The following is an 18541-nucleotide window of genomic DNA, read 5'->3' on the forward strand; positions in this document are numbered from 1 at the left end:
GACAGCCAATCAGTAGATACTTCAAGGAAGTATATAAAAAAAGAGAATGTAACACCCCCCCCTGAAATAGCCCTCCAGGTTCCAAGTCATGTGTTTAAAAAAAAAATAAAAATCTTACTTTGTTGCAACTTGCATCAAAATTAATTATGCTTAATAACAATAAATGGACTAACTACATTCCCTGAATTTATCCTATTCTTCTACGTGTGTTTGTACCAATTTTTGACTACAGATCTCTATTACTTTTCAGCTGCCTCACTGCAAGAGCACTAGCTTTTGAAGCTGTATTTTGTTAAACATTTCTATCAGTATCGATACCATTTGAAATTGTCACCACTGTCTCAGTTGTGCTGATACAAAAACCCGCACTGCAGTGAAGTGAACTAAATCTGGAAAGTGGCCCAGATTAAATAGCACACAAGAGTGGAATACATCACACAACTCACTGTCTTTGAGACGACTTTGGAGCGTCTCTTCCATAAAATGAATAGCTGCATCCCACTGCTGTTTATCAGATATTGACCGATCTTCTAAGGCATTGTGCTGGATCACTCGCTGAAATACAGAACATCATTTTAGCACACAGTAAATCATTTATTCAGTATTTAGTGAAAAAAGATTTCTGGCATTCTCTTCATTTTTTGATGTATATAAAACCAGCAAGTATTGAGCGCATGGGATTTATTCAAGAAGCACCTTTTCAAATCACTATGAAAAATACTTTCTTGCGCCTTTGACTCTCTTCTATAGCCTAGCATAAATAATGTAAAAAATACAGCAAACAATATGAAATTCCTCCAGATTACAGAATCAAAGGTGGTAATGAAATGCCATTATTTTATATGGTTATACTTAACAGAACAGATAAGCTGATATTAAACAATTCTCGCAAGGCTGTCCTTGGGCAGCCAGTGGACTGTGGAGGACTTTTTCTTGAATCTACCTTACCAATTTTATGAGATGTTATTTAGGGCAATAATTAACAAAACATAATAATAAAATGAATTGAGAAACACTGAATTAAAACATTATATAGAAAAGGAGAGATGGACACATCTCCTTATTTTATGACTACATTAACAGAATGCAAAAATACTGAATATGCAACTTTAGTAAAAAGATTTCAACAGCACTTAGTCAACAATCCAAAAAAAACCCACTACATTATACCAGGCTATCCTCCGCTCTCTCATTCCATTTATGTCGTTTAATACTTTCTTCTTTGACAGCTTGTTTCAGTTTATCAAAGATATCGTCATGCTCCTTTCCCTTTTGTTCTGTCATGAAACGGGAAAATTCTTCTTGCAAAGTCTCCCATGCCACCTAGAAAGTTAGCAAATAATGCTTACTGAAATGAACCAATATACCATGCACCAGCTGGTAGAGGCACAGTTATGACAATTCTTGCAAGTATGAAAATTTGCATACTTTCTGAAAACAACGTACAAGCCTAAGAGTAAGACATTGACTTTTCCTTTCCTGCCTCATCCATTACTAATAAAGCCAACACTAAACTTTGCTATGTTGTAGCAAGTGGAATTCTGTTAAACTTGCATAGAGCTATTAAATATAAACATACCTAGCTGAGGGGTTTGTTTAACCTTTTAAAAGAAGGGTGGTTTTGGTCTTTAATAGGAAAAATTCACCAGAAGAGCAAAATCAATGTTCCTGCTATATATGCTTATCAACATCAAGATCTTGCCAGCCTTTTCTGACACGTAATTGGGTTAGAAGAACGGCAGTCAGCCCTTCAGATCATCACCTTGCTTCTCTGGAGCTATGCTTTCATTTCCACAGGCTTTGCACAGATGTTTTATTTTATTTTATTAAATAATTGAATTCTCACCTCTACTGCTTTATTAGGCAGTTGCTTGTCAGTCCACTGCTTCAGTTTGATGTCCACAGTGGTGTTAAATGTCCCTGAGTTCATAGTCTGTGCTGCTGGAAGGTATATATTTTCAATCACATGAGTAGATACCCTCTCCCATAAAGTTTTCTGAAGAATCTCCTCCCTAAAATGGAAGTTGTAACACTTATGATAGCTTCCAACACAGAAATCATCTAACAGGTATGCATTCAATTTGTTAGAAACAGAGAAAGTAAGACTACAGAACACAGGAAGTACTCCTTAACGTCAGGACACAACTTCAACCAAAATCTGCTTGGAACTAAGGACACAAGTACACCTTTTCAAGTTGGCCCCTACATCTCTTCGGGTTGCCACTGCACTGCTCAACAGTTCCTTGCAGCCTTTAATTAAACCAATATAACCATGCACAGCTGTATGTGCATATGCACAGCAGGTGGGGAAATGGCAGGAGGGCAGACTGTAAAGCATTGAAATGATTTCACTGAAGTCCACACTCCCAAAAAAGCAAGTGGGTTTTGTTTCTGTAGTATTCTGATTTGTTTGTTGGAACATGCTGTAGTTTTTCCATCTGGGTTGTTCAGTGAATTTTTCCCAGATTTGATAAATAATGAAGCAAGTTGAGAAGTCCAACCTTTTACCAAAATGTATATTAACATTAATTTACAAACATGCCCCGCATCACTATAAAACTTAGCACCACTTCCCTATTTGTGATGCATTTCAAGAAGTAACAATGGACACAACCTAAATTTAACCTTTTAAAATGACAATAAACTTACTCAGGAAACTTTGCAGCTGCAGTGAGACAACTCGGCTGAGCCAGTGTAACATGCAGCCAGTACCCACAGAGGCAGTCATGCTGCTTCTGCTCCTGCCAGAGTCTCCAGTACAGGTTTGTGGGTTTCTTGCACGTTAATTTTTTGCCAGCTCAGCATGCTAAATGAGCTTACCAACAGGTCATACGAATGCCAGATTTGGTAGAATGGTGAGAGCTAAAGAGCCGAAGAATAAAACCTGCCTTTTTCCGGTGGTACAAGACTATCAGATTCACATAAGCCCTTTTCTTCCAAATGGGCTGAAGTTCAGGACACAAGCCTCACCCTGATAATGCCTCCCCAGTCTAACTGGGCCATCTGTGGACAAAGACTGAATAACTTCTCATAAATGTCACTCCTCCCTCCAACAATGGCATAATTGAAATTTCTCTTTTATGTTTAAAGCATCCTCTTTGATATTTAAAGATTCTGAAGCTGTCCTTTTGACATACCAGTATAAATGGGGATCAAAGCCGCTAGTTTTTCCACTAGTTCAAACAGATCTTTGGTATATCTAGGGTAATAAAAGTATTTATATAAAATATAAAAGGAACTTAAGCATTTAAATGTTAAAAGAATTCACTATAAATTAAAATTAATATTGACAGCAGTAAAAAATATTTTTAACAAAGCTTTTTAAGGAAAATAGGATGCTTTCAATAGTGCTCAAACAAAGATCAATTATTGATCATTCTTGGTGACCCTTAAAAGAACTGGGGATGTGGCAAATTTATTTCACTTACAGGGTGTGCTGGAAACAGTCTGTTATTGATTTTACCACCTACAAATGCATTGTAGAAGGGCAGTCCTCCAGTTAAGAACAAATGCAATCTCATTCCTTCTTTACTGATATGTCAATAAAAATACACTTTTGCTTTGCTTCATCCAATCAAACTTAATTATAAGGAACGGAAATTTTAACAGGATAAAACATGTGGAATCATCAAATGCACTGCTGTTTTTAGGCTGCATATAATGGTTAACAGAAGAAGGTTTTTTCATGACTTAGTTTCCAGTTTTACTTTATAGCTCATTTAGTGTTATAAAATAGAATCACCACTACATTTTAACTTTCAAAAGAAACACAAAGAAACATTCATGTTATGCTCCCAGCCAATCCACAACAGAAAAGCAAGCAGACTAGACAAGGACCAGGGTACTTCAGGATCTATTACACAACAAACAGAAGCAAATACCAAAATGGTAAATCTGCAAGACATTTTGACTAGAACTTAACTTCAGGCTAATACACTGCCTACAACTCTTTACACTGAACACACCCACGTGCCCAGAATTATTCTAATGTCTTAAGAGCCAGACATTTTATCTTGATTTTCAATCGATGACCAAACAACAGTTCAATTCAGGTCACTGAAGACCAAGGCATTAAAGATTTTTTTTGTGGTTCTCTAGTTATGGTACAGGCTGTCAAAGTAATCCTTTACACTAGCTGTTCTCCTCTCAGCCTGCAACTTCGTGACTTTACTATGCAGTGATACTACACCATTAAAATACTTAGGCTAAGCTCTTTCTCTCTCATCTATGTCTGCCTTACAAACAGAACAAAACACAAACTGATACCATAAAATTTTTATTGAGGGATTATACAAGTATTTGCTAATTCAGAATTATAAACAAACAGATTACTTCTACAGGGACAAAGGACATAATAATATATTGTCCTAAGAAAAACAGTTCCTTATTTATATTTGAGAATTTTGTTTACTAAAATTCTTCATATTTTAAAGGGAAGCTTCTGTGAGAGTTAAGAAAAAAAAAAACAACAAACCAAAAGAGAAATATAATTACCATACCAGTGCTTTGGTGTGACCTGAGTCAAACTTATGACTTCATCAAGAATCTCATTCTTTGCTTTTTCGAACAGTTCATTCTATGTAAAAGGAAAAATTTGAAATAATAAAATTTTAAATATAGTTTGATCATGTTTCCATACAAAAAAAGAAAATAAACAAAACCCAAAACCTTTTTCTTATGGCCTTTAAGCCTCAAATGATAACATTGTCTGGAACACGACCACAAGGTATGTGCTTGTCAGAAACTACCCTGGTTTACCATACATCTTCCCACCCACCCCTTGCATGCCTCTGGCCAGGAATGGCATTTGAAAATTCAGGATCTCTACAAAAGAATGAGGGAATGGGATCAAAATTGTTTTGTTACTCTGTCTGAAAGATCAGGGAATGTAACTTCTCTTTGCCAGTTCAGTCATGATCACACAGAAACACTGACCTATTCATGTGGGCAAGTTACATCAGTTAGCTGTATACTAGAAGAGTGAAGGGCTTGTTAAGCATTGAAGTATCATAATTTTTAAGCACACTATTTCATAAAACAGAGTTCAGTATTTCCTTCCCCTAGAATAATTTACATGGTCCTCGCACTTTAAAATGTCAGTACTTTAAGAACTCTTTAAGAATGAGATTAAATGGCACAAATTTTAATCCATAATCTTCAATGCTTTGTAGCACACAAATTAAAGCAGTAGTGCAATTTACCCTGTCAAGCTCTCGCAACCGGGGGTAATTGTTCTTCCATTCAGTCTCAAGATTGAAACGTGTGGCTGCAAGCAACAGAAACAAGGCCTTAGTATTTCTGAATTTCCTATATGTGATTCATGATCATCTTAGAAGTTTAGAAGCTCCTAAAATTGCCCCAAATCTTGCTTATGACAAACTCTTCAAAAAATTCAGGTGCCTCTGCAAATGAGCAGAGTTTTTTTGCTGTCTAGCTCAGATACTCTGTCTGCTAAATGCAGGATTCATGCATCGAAAAAACATACTGGAAAGAGAACCTTTCAGCTTCCAGCTCTGTACAAGTCAGTCCTGGCCTGGCTGATCAGATGGTATCTTCATATAGGAAGCCATTTTAAACATCTGAATCAAGTGGAAGAACTGTGTTTTGCCCACAAAACACAGAATTTTTCTTCTTACTTATTTACTCCTTTGGCTTTTAGAGCAAGCGAGCACTTCCTATCGCGAATTATTTTTTATGTGTTTTTTGTCAAGAATTAAGTGGGCAATTACCAATTCATGAGAAATGATGCTCATATAAACCATAACTGCCCAAGCATGCTGGCAAAACAGTATTATACATATGTGGAAGAACTAACTGTTTAACAGTAAGTTAACTTTCACTTGGTTTTTGAGAAGATGTTTACCTTTAAAAGCATCTGCTTGCTGCTCCACAGATTCTCTCACCATTTTCCAAAAGCAATCTGACACAGCAAGACTTAAGTTCTTTGTTGTTACCTGGTGTGCCTTCAGCATACATGTCCTGTAAAGAAAGACAGCTAGAGGAAATTCCTCTATTCATTCCCATGCTTTCTGGCCCCCATTATCTCCTCACAAGAATAAAGCTTTGCTTTTTATAGCAGAGAATAAAACGTCAATGTGCACCTAACCCAAATTCCAGTCAATTCCCCCCAGAATATTCAATGCAGATAATCATGAAAGGGGAAAAAAACCTCAAACCCAATCACCCCCCCAAAATATTTTTTTATTCTAGAGGTTGCAGTGCAGGTACTGCAGTCCCAAAGACCATGCATCTTACTTTCCTGAGAAATACAAGCCTATGAAATCAAAACTTTGCTCAATGCACTTGCAGAATGCACAAGCTAACCCTCTGAATACATTATTGTCACACCAAGATGACCAATGTTTACAGGCGTTACAACTCACATTTGGGCTGGATTCACTCCTTCAGTTGTACCAAGTGCCTAGACATAGCCTGGGAACTCGGTTCTTCTCAAGCCAATGAAGAGACACAGAAACCTCTGAAGAGAGGCTCAGAGCTGTAGTGGAACCAACTGCTGCCTGAAGATGCCTGTGTCTCTCCAATGACTTCCAGCACACATTAGGAAACCAGGCTAACTTAACTTGGTCACCTCAAGAATATAATATAAGGAGATTAAATCTCAAATACTGTTTCCACACTGCAAACCTTTTTTTAAAGTTCAACAAGAAAAACTGATGCCAACATTTACCAACACAGGCTCATTTTAGTAAAAGGAATAAATAGCAACATACTTTAGCAGCTTTGAATTTTGAAAAAATTCCTCTTCATATTCTTTAATAGATTCAATGCTTTCACTGCTGTTTCCTGGAGAAAGAAAGGAATGCTGCAACAGTTCCATTCAGTTCCCTCTGCTATCAAGGAGAAAATAAGCAGAGCCATAGCTCTCTTTACCTTTTCCAGTAACAACTGCAAAATAACCCAAAGCCTTCATTGGGAAGAGTTTGCCTTCAATTATTTGCTGGATCTATGAAAACGAAGGATTAAAAATAATGCAGTTAACTTTGCACAGAGACATTCTTTCCTTCAGTGCAGTTTTAAAGCCACATCTGGTTGTACCTATGCACAGACTACTGTAAAAAGCAGTTTGTCATAGGATTATGCATTCTACTGATATTTAAAAGAAAAAAGATATAAAGTCATAAGCCAAATAAGGCATAACATAGCAAAACACAAAACAGTATGAAAAAGCCTCTTGCAGAATATCCTAAAGCCTTCTCAGGAAATGGAACTTGGTCAGGTCACCTGCATGAAAGAAACCAGTATCACAGCAAGTTGTAGCCGGGCTGTGACTGAAGTCATGTAGCTCATCACTGAAAGCAAAGCCTGAGATTAAAATAACAATTACATGAAAAAAAATCATACTGAATACAGAAATAAGCACTAAGAAACCCCATCTAGAACAGGCAGGAGGTCCAATATTTCTGACAGCTTCTCAAGTATTTTTCTATGTGTGACTTCAGACATCATTATATGAGAAAAATAGTTTCAACCTACCCTGCTTGGGCTAGCCACATTTTTCTCAGCAAGATCCACTTTAGTCAACACAAAAATTGTCCTTTTTCCTTGGGGATCCATTTGGCTGACTAAGTCTGTGACAATACTGCGCTCTGCATCCACTGATCCATCTAAACCAAACAAAACCAAAGTTATATTTTAGGGACTATGTAATCTATATGCAGTACTGAAGATACAATATGCATCAAATAAGTTTCATGTTACAACTTAAACAGTATAGCTAAACTTATATTCAGTTTTTGTGTACACACAGTCCCAGTATCACAAAAAAAAAATTGATTTGCTGTAGTTGTCTAAGTTCTGAACACGTATGAGCTTACTCAGAATATTAAGCTCTATTATTGCCTGTGCCTCCAAAAACACTTTTGAAGAAATCCTTGAATTTTATTATCACCATTTTTTTAGTGATAAAAAAATTCTATCAAAAAGTTGCTTTTTTCCACAGATACCAAAGGTGTCTTAACTTATAAATAGGCATTCCACAGCATGTGCTTTTGTACACTATACAAATTACCACAAATGGAAGAAAAAGTACAATCAGGAGAGTCCCTAGAGTAATGCAAGGATCACAAGTTAAAAAAAAAATCCAATTGTAACCATCTAGACTTTTCTTACCTTGAATACAAAGGATGATGGCATTAGGATTCTGCATGTAGGCCTTGCTGATGCTAAAGATAGTTTCCTTTGTATCTGGAGCCATACCTGATGTCACAGTCTTTTAATATGTATACGGAGATATATATTTAAAGGAAAAAAAGAAAACATGTAAAAAACAAAAAACCAACAGCTAATGTTCTCACCCATAATACTACTTTACTACATGTCTTGAAAGATCTTTTATTTTTTTATTGCATACTTACACTAATTACTCCAGGTAAATCAACCAACACCATTCTCTGCAAACCAGGACCTTTCACACTTAAGGAGATTGTCTGTGAAGTAAAATTGAAATTAAAGTATTATAAATACAAAGTAGGTGTGTGTAACTACAAGCACCCATATATAAAATTATATAAACACATATTGACACACACATATGCTTTAAACAAGCAACGGCCTGTACTTTTAAATAGGAAGTTCAATTTTACATGCACATAATTGTGACATAACACTGATTTTAACAGTCCAAATACACTTTGTAGAGTGCAAAATGTTAGATTCACCAGTCTCCTATTTAAAAACTACTTACAACAGATAAACATGTACAGATATTTGCCACTAAATATTTGACAGGTCTTACCTCAGTGCTAACAGTGCACCCTTCCTTCACACTGTTTCTCATTCTGATTTCTATCTCATTTCTCAAAGCTGCAAGCTGTTTTCAGAAAAGCAAAATATCAGTCTCCTTATAATCATGACAGAAGAAAAATCACCAACGTAAGCAAAACAGTTTACTTACAGATTAAGATCTCTGCTTATAAATACTATCTCAAATGGATGTTGAACAACCAGTCTGGTAAATGGGGTGCTAAATGACAGATTACCTGCAGACCCCTTCAAATTCCAATAAATGTCTTGGTACAAGAGCTCCTCCTACATTTTATCCACTTCAGCGCCAGCCACAAACCACATTAAAAGATATTTTAATAACTAGTATAATGCCTTGCTGCACTAAACATATTTCACTCTAATTAAACACAGGCTAACAGCTCACAAAGACACAACATTTTTCAGAGAATTAATAAAGGTCACATTATCTGCCAGTCTACTTACATCCTCTTCCTTGGTCAGATCAAACTCCCGAGAGCTGTCTTTGAATAAAGCTACATGGTGGGGACCTTCACTGAGGGTTACCTAAATGGTAAAAGCCTTATATAGGTAAGTATGGTAAATCTAAAACAAGAGAAACACGAGAAGTACATAGCATATGTACACTTTCCACTACAGACATACAACTATATGTAATGCTTACTTTAGCACAGGACTACTTACAGTAAGAACTGCTACTACTCTGATATTATATATGAGTCATATATAGGCCTGCAGAAGTTTTGTCATTGACTGCAACAACTTGCTTAGAGGCCATTTTATAAACAAATGTTCACTTATACCTCAATAAATGGCATAAACCGAGGGAGGACAATACGGCAAATGCAGATTCAGAGATTATGTTTCTTACCTTAACAGGGGAACGTGTCATCATCTCCCCAGACCCTCGAGGGAATATGCGGGCTTGGGCGATCATTTCTAGCACGCTGGTTTTTCCCGCACTTTGATCTCCAACCACCACGACCTTAAGTGAAAGTTTAAACAGCCACTGGCTTTCAGCAGGACATTTTGGAATTTTAAACAAAAACTGACTAAGAAGATGTTAATCTGTAGCAGCACTGGTTATTATTACGTTTGACAATAAGTGCATTGGCTTAAATATGGAATCCTTGAATAAATAATAACTTCTAGTTATGCAAAAAAATTGACTTGTGCTTAAGACAGCACAGTCCACAAAGCACCCTATGTGCCTCACCTGCCAGGCCACCTAATGAAGGGGGAGGAAGGGCTTGCTGTTCTCGTGGCAGGCAGTTCTCTCCTTATACAAAATCCTTTCAGCAGGCGAAACACTGACGACTGCTCATGTGGTAGATGCTGCTTCTGCCTGGAGAAGGCTGACTTCTGATGTAGTTGCCATCATTTACCCCATCTTACTGGCTTCCTACAGAAGCCAGTAGCACTACAGGTGGTTGTGCAAGCAGGACGCATTGCTGGCTCTCCCCTATGCCAGCAGTCAGGCCAGCGAAACCCCTTCTCTCCCTCCAACAGCAGCACTACTGCGGGGAGTTAGCCAGGGCACTGCACCTTCTCAGCTCCACTGCCACACATGAGGAAACAACAGTCATGCTACAATGCTGAGAAGGCTGGGGTGCCCTGACTGAAAACATTTAAAATGAAAAGCTGAGCACAGCGGCAGTATCTGTATCTAGTCAGGGTTTTATATATGAGCCAAGACAGGCTTAAGATAGTTACATTGGTTATTCTCAAAATACTCTTGCATTTAAAATGTAGAACGTATCTTAAGCAAAATCCCTGGAGTTGCAAGCAAATAGCCTAGCGCTACCTCTGGATTATTCTGGAATACAACTAAATGTTCTCTTCAATTGCAAGACTGATGTTTCAGTAAAAAACCTTGAATATTTTATTTACTTACTCGAGGCAGGTGATCTTGAGTGTTATAACTGGCATCATAATCAGACAGGATGTCGAGTACTTCAGAATACATATCAATCAAGGATTTCTACCAAAAAAAAAGAAAGTAGAGAGAAAAGCCAGCTAATTAACAGAATGATGACTGGGTTTCAGACTATTTCATCTGTATAAATGTTTATTCTCTCCTGATGGTTTGAAAACTAAACTGTCTATACTGCAGCACAGATGTCTGTTTTATGAAGTACAACACCAAGTCACCCCTTGCCTCCTGTGTATGAAAACACTACAGCTGCAGATGCATCTTGCTGAAGGAGCAAAACGAGAGCTTTTACATACAGCAAGAGAACAACAGCGCTCAGACCTCAGTTTCCAAGTTAAGAAGCTGAATTAAATGTCTTCCATTAAACATCTAGACTTACACTTCCAGCTTGATGAACAGTAAGCATTAACAATGGTATAGAACTATCAACCTCATTCTATACAAGTAAGAATTTATTTTCCAGTTCCCAGAGGAGAGAGGGTGATCCATATTGGTCAGCAAGTGATGCAGAAAGGCAGAAAACATCAGTTTACAAAACACTCAGGATGCTGGCAGACAAAAGCAAAAGCATGCTTAATTCAATCTCCCTGGATTTATACAGAGCCACCGTTAAAACATGTTTCCCGACCCCATGTAACTATATTCCTACCAAACTCAGCAAGGCCCATGACAGAGCACAAAGGTATCAGACTGTGCGTAAGAAGAATTGGAAGCATATTTACTAGCAAAAACAGTGAAGCTACATCAAAAAAAACAACCCACATTTCCCACTTACTTAGGCAAGCTATTTAGTTAGACTTGGTAACCCTTTTGTGCTCTTCAACTGAAGCCATTTCCAAAAGTCAAATAGTTAAAAAAAAGAATGTATAAAAGCCTTAACATAGCAAAAAATTAGCAGATACCTTATAACAAATGTTAAAAATTCATATATGAATTAACAAAAATTATTTAGAAGAGCATTATGGAAACCATAGTATAATTATATTTTTATGCTGATTTGTAACACATAAGTACCTTTAACTTCCTCTGATGGATCCCCTTGTCATCTCTTTGCAGTACCAATTTTCTTAATTCTTTGTTCTCTTTCTCTAATCGCTCAAGCATTCTTTGGTATTTGAGCTACAAAACAGTGGTACAAATATACCTTTGTAATGACAGCAATAGTACCTGTACACAACCTACCCATAGCTGTAATTATTTTTTGATTTTTTTTAAAGGTCATCACTCTGAACAGCACCATCCACTTCAGCTTCTTAAAGGGATGAAATGTTCTCTTAAAACCAAAGAGAGGGCAGAGAAAAAGCTTTTAATCTGCCCATAGTAATTTTCATACCAAATAGTCCAATCATAGAAACAGTTTTAATTGAAAGAACTGCTTACTGCTTCACAAAACAGATTTTTATTAACACTGCATGGCTTATATACAAGTCCAGCATTGTAACTGCAATTATTTTTCTTGATGAAGAAAACAAAAAAGACACTTTGGTTCTCCTAAATGCCACTGTACTATATCTGAATGTCTCACCCTACATATCCCATATGATGTCTATTTTTTGTCTTGGACCTCTGATGTTTGGTTAGCAAATGCACTTAAGAGCTTCTTTACTAGAAATTATGTTTCCTAGACTAAGGGATTACAAACGTAACTCCTTAATGAGTACATTGATCTCCCTTCTGCAACAAATGAGTCATTTAAACATACAAGATTATCACAGAAATATCTAGCAGCATTGATATTGTAAAAGGGAACTGTAGAATGTTAGGAGAAAGGTTAGCATGCGTTAACAAGTTAAATACTGGAACGTCACCATTGTATTTACATAATACTCTTGGGCTAACTTTACATTTCAGGGATATATCGCATTGATGGCAAAGAAAGTATTTTGGGAAAGCACAAATACACATTTGCCCTATGCTTACACTCCCTTCTTGGATTCTGTCAGTCACTGTCAGATAAAGAACAGACTAGACTGACCTTTGGTCTATGCCAACACAGTCAACTCTGCATTGATAAACTCAAAGATTGAAAAAAGCACTGCACTTTTACCAAATGTCTTGTATTTCAGGTGTGCTTTCTGTCTAGTAAATCAGAGTCTGCTGCACATAATTCTCTACTTAAGACATCAATAACTCATAAAAGTTACCTGAGTGCGTAAAAGTTCTTCTTGAAGTTGATCAATCTTCTCTTTGTCAGAAACCTACAGAGAAAAATAGTCATGGCTACCAAGGTATTCTTTAGTTTCTCCACTACAAGTAACCAAATTACAAACGGAAAGGTTCATTCCACATAAGAAAACTGATTTTACATGCACTTTAAAGCAGGTAAAATCTTCAATTAAGCATCTGAGATTTAATGCTAATGGAAAGTTCCACCTGCAACAGGAGGTTCACATTAAAAAAACAGCTTGAATTCCAGTACATGCAAATGCAAAAATTAACCCTTCAAGACTTAATATTAGGGAAGTGAGCTTAGGGAAAAGCAAACTCAGTTTTCTGGCCACTGCCCTAAATGTAATTTTAGTGGTCAAACTTTCAGGATCTTGTATGTTCATTTCCTGAATTAGCATGATCTTAATGAGATATAATCACTAAAACACCTGACTGCTACAGCAACTACTTTCAGGTGAGTATTCGCTATTTCTGAATCTCCGAGAGGATTCTTATTTTTTTCCCCCAGAATTATAATCCTAAGCATGCATGAATTCACAACTTCATAAATTGTAGTGAGTCAGAACAGTCTTGAAGGGTTATTTTAAAATTATTTAAATTACATAAAAACTGGAAGAATTAGGATATAATACAAAACATTCTGATGTTCAAGGCGTAAATGTAATAAGATCAGGCAATTAGAACCATTCTTAACCAAATATTCTTAAAAGCGGTTCATCAAGATGTAATAAACAGTTCAAAGCAATCCGCTTTTAATAACACAAAAACAAAAGCATAAATGGTGCAATACAGATTCATATGATGTAAATATTAACAAACAACATAACACCTAATGGTTGATTAAACTGAGAAAAAATATAATCTAAACAATTACTGAAAGAATGGTATAGGTAAAAGCTTCAATAACAAAGCTCATGTAACATACAACTCAAGTTAGCTTCATATCAGAAAGCATGTTCTCTAACATGCAGAGGACAGTTGTCATTTAGAAACAAATCGATTTAGTTACTATAATTTCACATCATTGTTAACAGATTAAACAAGGAAAAAAGTCTGCAGTTATTCATAGTGATTGATATTATTTAGCTATTAAACCTGTAATGTACAGGATTGTGCCTGTACTTTATAGAACGCAATCCAAGCTGACATTTCTATTTATATCAAATTATTTTCTTATTCGGCAAAAGAGGAAGTGCCGTAAACTGAATTCCTTTTATTTCTGTTAATTAGTTCAGTAATAGCAAAAGTGCATCAGAAACAGGACTAGTTCAGCACACAGACAACTTGACACATGCAGCCACAGGGTAGTATATGTAAATAAACATTTACATATACATACACTTTAAACACCTCAAGAGATATAAGGGGAAAATAAAAATAGAAGGGCAAAGAGAATGGTGTTGGGAGAGTCAGAAGCAGCAAGAAAATAAAGAAAAGAAAAGGAAAACAGTTTCCATGTGCTGCAGATTTTCAAAGCGGTTAACATTTTCCTGCACTCTGCTCTTAAGCAAGCTGTTTCTGAAAGTACTTCTGGGGCCTTGATGCGTCTTTGGAGTACATACTTATAGACAGATTATCTCTAACCACATGAGCACTGTCTTTTATGTACAGTATATTTATGTTAAACACAGTAAACAAAAATATTGAACACATCTACATGTTGCAAATTCTGAAATGAATTATCTAGTACTAGATGATTGATTCTAACAAGGACAATTGGGCAAGTTCTGTCAAGAATAGCGGACAGCTCTAGAATGATGTATATACATCAGCATTTAGTTCAGGTGTGCTTTGAATGTTAGTACATACAGTATTTTGAACATGTAATTCATAATATTGCTAAAATTTTTTAAGCTGCCAATAAAAGCTAAAACTGTCATAAAACTGTCACATTCTGTACATTCTCTAATCAGATTATAAATAATTCTAAACTGACCATCTACAAAAGAACTACAATGATTTCTACTAATAGAAATGAAAATATCAAGGCCCAGACAAAATACATATAAAAAGCAGCCATGCACAGTGCAGCTATACAAGAATAACCTATTATACTGCTAAATATTTATCAAAAGGCTGACAAAAAAAAATATCAATAGGCAACAATCACATTTTTGTTTTAATACACCCTCCTGATTGTGAAATGGTTCTTAGAACAATTTACAACAGAAGTAGATTTAATATAGAGTAATTAAATTAAAACCGAAGATGTGCAAGTAAATTGGGCAACAGAACTTCCAAGAATGGAAACAACAATGTTCTCTAGCAGACAAGCAAGCAAATCAACTCAGTTAAATAAACAAGGTTAAGTTTATGCCCTGTCAAAAGGGCATGCAATGACTTATTTCAACGACAGTAACAATTTCTTTTTCCAAAGGAGAATCTGGGTCAATGATTGGAATCTTTAAGTTATATTCTCATATCAAGGTATTAAAGAAAATAGTTTACCATCTCTTTCAATTCATTTCAAGCAAAAAGATTAGTGTGACACACAAGATATTCCTTGTCATTAGGCATGTATGCCAAACAGCACCTTGAATGCTAAATTAAAACTTTTCATGTGCAAGGGCAGTTGGACTTTCAACACTCAGAAAAAAAACCAAAAAACCAGTATCTGCCTTGAAGGGCAGGAGAACATTTACAAAGATCACCCTTACAGCTATTTCACAGCTTGGAAACTGTAGAATTAGCTGCAAGAAAAGTACCAACATGGTAGAATTTCAATCAGAAACAAATGTAACATCAAGATTTTTTTCTCTCTGATTGCGTTTATTATGCTGATACATTTTTATATATCAATTTTTTTATTGCCTTTCCAGCAATTTTTATATCTTCATCCTACGAACTTCAAGCTACTATTCTACACCCCAGCTCTCTCAATTAACTGTATACAATGTGACAAAGGCTGCAGGAGTTACCGTTATTAAAAAAAAAACATAACTGAACAACTAGAGAATATTTAGATCACTGAAGACCTCTTTACTCTGCTAGTAAAATATACACTTGAAAGGGAATGAACATGAGGGCATTTGTAGGTTGAGATAAAATAATCTCAAATAATTGCATTTCCATTCTATTTTGTTTAGTTTCATAACTGAGAACAGAATACATTAGTGTTATTTTAAATCCAGACAGAAATTAACTAAATAAATTTGAAAAATTAAATATGAGGAAAAATAGCTTTTCACCATCCTTTTTCTTCTTAATTAAAGGAAGATTAACAGTTTGGAGTGGCCAGGGGTTGTAACTTTAAAATGTAAAAAATAATATGGCAAGAAAGTAAAATATTTGAGTTTAAAATGCTACTATAATTTCAGAGAACAGTGATTTCCTCTGTTGACAGACTAAAAAGCATGACAATTGCATCTATGCAATAGTAAGTTTTGCGTTCTTCTTTCTGTGGGAATTATCTCTAGGTGTACAAAAGATTAAGTTCTGTATCCAGTGCTCAATTCCAAAGCTCTTGAAAAATACCAGTAATCAGAAAGATTTTTTGGAGGACAGAAGCAGCCAACAAAGCAATATCATTAAGAATTATGCATTGTAACAGATTAGACAACTAAAATATCTCAATTTAGGAAGCATTTCTGATTCATGTCAGCCGTATAATCATGAATAAAAAGATCAGAGCTTAAATTAAGTAAGTAAAGTGATGTGCAGATGTTCAACAACACAGCGTATCAGTATAAACAGTGCTTTAAGAGGGAAAACAGATGAAGGAATACCTTTGATTAATATACAATAAAGACTTATTAATAGCAGTATTTAACTGTCTATGCAAAATCGTTTCTAAGGAACTGCTGTCATTTTCAGGTTGGTAACAGTATAAAGCAGGAAAAAAATATCTTCCCAGAGATATATTGCCTGTAAATAGCTATATTCTTACAAGACAGATCTACTGTAAGCAAGCAACAGTAGAGAAAACAGACTTGACATTTATTCACATACTTTCCTTAAATGCATTTTTAATGTATGAACTTTAAATAACAGTTTTTATAGAGGCAGAGAACATAAAATTTCAAAATGACACAAAGTGCCTGTTCTAACACCATGCTTTAAATGCAACTTAGTTAACCTGAAACAGGACCATACATCTGTAGTGAAGTTGGCTGTAATAATTATTTGGGACCATGATTTAATTAGTTAGACTTCTCTAGCTCAAATGCAGAAGGCTGAAGTATTTGATTAGTATGAATACAGCACATATTGTCCCTTAAGCCATCACCTTTCGCTTCTGCTGGGAAGAGCCCATGTTATATTGGTCAGCGGCTCTGCGTGCTTCCTCTTCATGCTGCTGGATTTGTTGTTGTAACAGAATGAGTTCACCAAGCAGGCCCTGCCATGAGTTTATAATAAAAAGGAGAGGAAAAATTTGGGGTGTAAGGAGAACAAAGTTAAACCAAAGGGCACGACAAAGAGATGAAAAACAGGTATGAATGGGTCAGTTCAAATTACAAGTGAAATTTCATCAGCAAGATCTCTTGCTAGCTAGCTGGGAGTGGATATAGCCAGCAAAACTATGCATTTTGCAAATCCAGGTAGAACAAAATTAACATTTACCTACATTTTACAACTATATTCAACTTTAACTAAGCATCTAAATCATAAAAACTAAACTATCCTGGCTTTAAAATTTTCTCACAGGTTTCAGGATGTTATTTCAATTATTCATATCAGAAGTTCTTAAAGTATCAGCCATTTTTCACAACTTAACCTTGCACATATTTAAAGAGAGTGTTTTGGATATTCTACACAAAGTTGTGTACAACAGCCAATAGGCTCAACTTCTGTTAGCAACGTGTAAGTTGTCATTTTGTTCTTATTCCCAGCAACAGTTTCTAGAAAGATGTTTTTGACTGCTACTTCAGTTTCTCAAGCTAGAAACTATTTTTCTTCTAGAGCATAAAGAAAAAGTCCCTTCTTTTTGTAACACACTGCAATTTAAATTCATGCTGTCATAATCCTTCCTGATCATTTAAAAATCCCTGCAACTCAATACTTACTCCTTTACTTATTCAGCATTTCCACAAAGGCTTCATTCTCTTCTCCCTCCACACTAAATACTCTTGTAATGGTAGGCTGTCTTTCAAAATTGGTTTAGAGATACTATGCCAGCATCTACTGGAACTTTATGGACAATTTATTTCAGAGAACGTAGACAAAAATACTAGTGAACTATTTAAATAAGCTTTTTTAAAAAATATAGCATCTTCTTGTAAGAAAACATTCAATGAAACAAAAAGTTTCAAAAATGCACTTCAGGAATCAGAACAAACCCTGAAATAGAACTTTGGCATAAGAATACAAGACATCTACCACAAAATTATACATTTGTTGCATGAAATACACACACAGGCATGTACACATAAGGTAAACGACACAGGAGAGAATGAATAAAAGACGATCAAATGACCAAATATAAACATTTGTTAAATAGCGTTTTATGTAACATTTCAAGAATAGAAAAATCTTCAGTTTGTATTTTACTGACCACTAAGATTTATTAAAATGTCTATATTGCCTGACTAGGTAATGTATTAGAGCTGCGCTAAGCACTCAGGCAAAACAAAAGATTTCATTTCTATACAGCAGCAAGGAGAGAGCACCTCACAGCTACACTTAACTATTAGAGGAACAGTAATAAAATTTTGCCACTTTACAAACAAGGCAATTCCC

The 18541-nt window shown here is 35.6% G+C and overlaps 1 protein-coding gene across 4 annotated transcripts in view; it reads right to left on the minus strand.

Annotated features, from left to right (window-relative positions):
• OPA1 (OPA1 mitochondrial dynamin like GTPase) overlaps positions 1 to 18541 on the minus strand; it is a 53462-nt gene that overhangs the window by 22781 nt on the left and 12140 nt on the right. For 2 of the 4 annotated variants that reach the window (XM_055816753.1, XM_055816752.1), the window contains 18 exons: positions 17091 to 17201; positions 12841 to 12894; positions 11711 to 11815; positions 10658 to 10744; positions 9635 to 9748; positions 9229 to 9309; positions 8756 to 8830; positions 8376 to 8447; positions 8131 to 8230; positions 7495 to 7625; positions 6892 to 6964; positions 6732 to 6804; positions 5864 to 5979; positions 5202 to 5266; positions 4500 to 4576; positions 1847 to 2012; positions 1171 to 1323; positions 447 to 555 (listed from right to left, as the gene is read on the minus strand). In XM_055816753.1, the coding sequence (XP_055672728.1) occupies positions 447 to 555; positions 1171 to 1323; positions 1847 to 2012; positions 4500 to 4576; positions 5202 to 5266; positions 5864 to 5979; positions 6732 to 6804; positions 6892 to 6964; positions 7495 to 7625; positions 8131 to 8230; positions 8376 to 8447; positions 8756 to 8830; positions 9229 to 9309; positions 9635 to 9748; positions 10658 to 10744; positions 11711 to 11815; positions 12841 to 12894; positions 17091 to 17201 (1762 nt within the window). The remainder of the gene's footprint in view (positions 1 to 446; positions 556 to 1170; positions 1324 to 1846; positions 2013 to 4499; positions 4577 to 5201; positions 5267 to 5863; positions 5980 to 6731; positions 6805 to 6891; positions 6965 to 7494; positions 7626 to 8130; positions 8231 to 8375; positions 8448 to 8755; positions 8831 to 9228; positions 9310 to 9634; positions 9749 to 10657; positions 10745 to 11710; positions 11816 to 12840; positions 12895 to 17090; positions 17202 to 18541) is intronic. The other 2 variants (XM_055816754.1, XM_055816755.1) reach the window with 1 other exon arrangement.

Source organism: Falco peregrinus, chromosome 12 (assembly GCF_023634155.1).
Source record: "Falco peregrinus isolate bFalPer1 chromosome 12, bFalPer1.pri, whole genome shotgun sequence".
Classification (NCBI taxonomy): domain Eukaryota; kingdom Metazoa; phylum Chordata; class Aves; order Falconiformes; family Falconidae; genus Falco; species Falco peregrinus.